This window comes from Sinocyclocheilus anshuiensis, unplaced genomic scaffold (assembly GCF_001515605.1).
Source record: "Sinocyclocheilus anshuiensis isolate Anshui unplaced genomic scaffold, SAMN03320099.WGS_v1.1 scaffold848, whole genome shotgun sequence".
Lineage (NCBI taxonomy): Eukaryota > Metazoa > Chordata > Actinopteri > Cypriniformes > Cyprinidae > Sinocyclocheilus > Sinocyclocheilus anshuiensis.
In genome coordinates, this window is record NW_015549628.1 from 863890 (window position 1) to 867627 (window position 3738).

General features: G+C 44.0%; 1 protein-coding gene across 2 annotated transcripts in view; it reads right to left on the minus strand.

Moving 5' to 3' along the window:
- LOC107659558 (voltage-dependent L-type calcium channel subunit alpha-1D-like) overlaps positions 1–3738 on the minus strand; it is an 83989-nt gene that overhangs the window by 22573 nt on the left and 57678 nt on the right. Inside the window, exons 30-31 of one of the 2 annotated variants that reach the window (XM_016448546.1) lie at positions 2930–2962; positions 1938–2066 (exon numbers count right to left, since the gene is read on the minus strand). In XM_016448546.1, coding sequence (XP_016304032.1) covers positions 1938–2066; positions 2930–2962 — 162 coding nt within the window. The remainder of the gene's footprint in view (positions 1–1937; positions 2067–2929; positions 2963–3738) is intronic. The other variant, XM_016448547.1, reaches the window with a different exon arrangement.

Below are 3738 nucleotides of genomic sequence, written 5' to 3' on the forward strand. Positions count from 1 at the left end.
TCTTAGGCACAGCCCATCCTCATATCGGCTGGAGGGACCGGCTCTATTGCGTCCTTCGCCAGCAGGACTGCGATTTACGCACGCAAGACGGGGGCATCGACAGTTTTTACTGATGTGAACCGGATGCCCTTGAACTTGGAGTGACGCCGGGTGAATTGAATCACGTAGCCGAGTCTGATGGTCCGCAGGAGCCACCGAGACGGACTGGGGTGCATTAACCAGGCTCCGAGAGGCCGCGCCAGTGGAACCAACGGAGCCACCGACGTACTCGTGGTGGGGGAGCGCAGTGGAACACAGGGACCCACAGCCCAGGGCCTGTCACGGCCACGCCAGTGACGGCAGAGGGCGGGGTCTGGGTGCGAAGTGTAACACTCACCTGATCCTTCCTCGTGAGAGGGGGAACGCAGGGCCCCGGCTTGAGGCTTGTAACAGCCTGGCGTGTGACAGCATGAAGCGGGGGCTTGAGTGTCACAGCACCTACCTGGTTCCACGAATGGGCAGAGGGAGTGCTCTTGGGCAACCCACCACTGCCCGCTGGCGAAAGAGGAGGAGGGAAGTGATCCTGTGATGCACAGTCCACCACTCTCCACCTCTTGGGACCCACAGACTGAGGAAACTGCTCTTATTCTGAAGTTTTGGGTACCGCTGGCTGCTGGGCCAGCGGCGGAACACAAACAAAATGAAACAAAAGATTCTTCACCCGGCCCTCCTTCCGGGGGAGGGAGTGGTGCGGTCACCATCTCCCGATGTGCAGTCCCCTCCATCTCCGGGTCGCCCGTCTCAGGGCCTCTTGCACTTGCTGCCAGGTTTGGCGGGGGCCTGGACGGGCTGGGCGTCCTGCCTACACCCGGCTCCATGACGTTGCCTGGTGGAAGGCTGCTGCGTGGTAGCGCAACGTATGCTGTTCTGTGTCAGCAGCGCCGTACACTGATACGTTGTTTATGTCATTTACGCTTTGATCTGAATGTAAACAACGTATCCGTGTACATGCGTTGTATATGTTGTTTACGAATGTGATACTCTCCAAAATGGCGCTATAGGGTGAAGCGGAGGAGACAAATTGTTGAATAAAGTCGTTTTTTTTTTTTTCTTTGCGAACAAAAAGTTTTCTCGTAGCTTTGCAAAATTACGGTTGAACCACTGATGTCACATGGATTATTTTAACGATCTCCTTGCTACGTTTCTGAGCCTTGACTGTGATAGTATCCTTGCTGTCTATGGGAGGGTCAGAGAGCTCTCGGAATGCATAAAAAATATCTTAATTTGTGTTCCGAAGATGAACGAAGGTCTTACAGGTTTGGAACGACATGAGGGTTAATTGCATGAGGAGTAATTAATGACATCATTTTAATTTTTGGGTGAACTATCCCTTTAAGCTTCAAATTCCATTCTAAATAAAATAAAATAAAATAATATAAAATTTGATAAAGTGTTTTTTTTTTTTTCTTTGCGCACAAAAAGTTTTCTCGTAGCTTTGCAAAATTACGGTTGAACCACTGATGTCACATGGATTATTTTAACGATCTCCTTGCTACGTTTCTGAGCCTTGACTGTGATAGTATCCTTGCTGTCTATGGGAGGGTCAGAGAGCTCTCGGAATGCATAAAAAATATCTTAATTTGTGTTCCGAAGATGAACGAAGGTCTTACAGGTTTGGAACGACATGAGGGTTAATTGCATGAGGAGTAATTAATGACATCATTTTAATTTTTGGGTGAACTATCCCTTTAAGCTTCAAATTCCATTCTAAATAAAATAAAATAAAATAATATAAAATTTGTTATGCTGGGTTCAATTAACCCCAAAAAGAAACTGTAGCTGAATGATAACGGACAGCTTTCTGATAAAATGCATACAGTAACTGCTTTGTGATAAAAAACAAAGGTAGACAGCTTCAATAATATCTGGCATTTCATTAGGTTAGAATAACATCTGACCTGGAAGGACTTGATGAAGGTCCAGAGAAGGGTTCGTATGCCCTCCCCCCTGCTCAGCAGCTTGACCAATCGCATCACTCGAAAAAGACGGAAGAAGGTGATTGAAATGCGAGCGCTGTCCTCAGTGTTCTGTGGGGGCAGAATCAGCATTAGTGAACCAATCAAGAGAAAGATATAACACAGGGCATCAGGCTGTATTAAGGCAGTTTGACCAGCAGAGGGAACCACATTGTAGTTTAAAAGCATGGGGTGAGATGATTTATTTACAGCCAAATTGTAAAAATAAATTTAAATTGTAAATGTAAAAAAAAAAAATGCTAATTTTGAATTTGGAACTTCAGTATTTAGAAGAGTATTTCTATTTAAAAGAGTATTTAGACTGGTTTGACTGATCCATAAACACTACCAGAGACCCTGCGTTTCATGCTTATCCTAGAGAGAAAAGGAAGGGGGTAGAGGGGTACATGCTGGGTGAAAAAAACAAACAAACAAAAAAACCTTGCCATACTTGACTGCACGCATCAGCACAAGCATGGCACTCTTGACCCAGAGATACTTCATGCCAACTTACAGTGGGCCCCCAAACCTCACAGGTTAAAGGTCAGTTTGAGGTCACAACCTTACCTGACCCGATCCGACCTAATCTGACCTGACTTCAGGGGCCACTTAACCATGCAGCAGTGTCAGCGCTACAAACGTGAGGGGCCGACGACCCCACCCACACACACACAGTTCGTCACGTTTGGGTGACACTCCCGTAATTGACAAAATAGTCAAAGGATGTAAAAACCAAAGCAAAATCTTGATAAACAAAGCAAACGAAGAGAAACCAAACGTAAAAATAAAGCCAAAACTCAACAAATTTAAGTCAGGGTGGGTTAAGATGAAAGGTAACAATGTTTAATCAAGATTTCAGAACTCAAACGGAAACCTGAAAAAGAATGCAGACTGTAAAACTGGGCAAAAAGCCCAAGAGGGGCAGAATTTCTTACCCCCGACTCATCCACCTGAGGTGCCTCTGTGGGCTTTAAAAATCAAAGACCTGAATTAATCAATTACGCATAACGTTTGCACAGCCACTTACGCTTTAAAACGCATTCACAACATACACAGGCACTCGTAATATCACAAACTCTATAATAGCATTTCTAACCGACAGATATCAGGACAGCAAACCTGCTCAAACAACCTCAAGATTAGACAATCTTCCATTCAAAACTGCTTATAAGGGCTGAAAAATGACCAGTGACCAGAGACAAACAGGACTAGACTCACATAAGGGGCTTATATAACATGAAGATCCATCATGTGACCTTATTTCTATCTCGTGGATTACATAAGCAGCTGCAGACAGCATCCGATGTACAGTACAGCGCGCACGCACACACACACACACACACACACACACACACACACACACACTAACAGGACAGTTTATGTAACCTTATTTCTATCTCGTAGATTACATAAGCAGCTGCAGACAGCATCTGACATATAGTACAGCGCACACACACACACAAACAGGACAGTGAGGGACTCGCACACACTTATGCAACAATTACAACTTTGTAAACAAGAGCGTATCCAAAAAAACGCTAAGCAACAGCAAAAGACACAAGTATAACAAACCTACAATGCCATATTATGAAATTTACATTCTTCTACATTCATGTGCATTGACGAACAGTGTCAACCCTGTGATGCAAATTACATCTGTATTATAAATAGATGAATGCTTATAATGTTTTTGTATATATATATATATATATATATATATATATATATATATATATATATATTA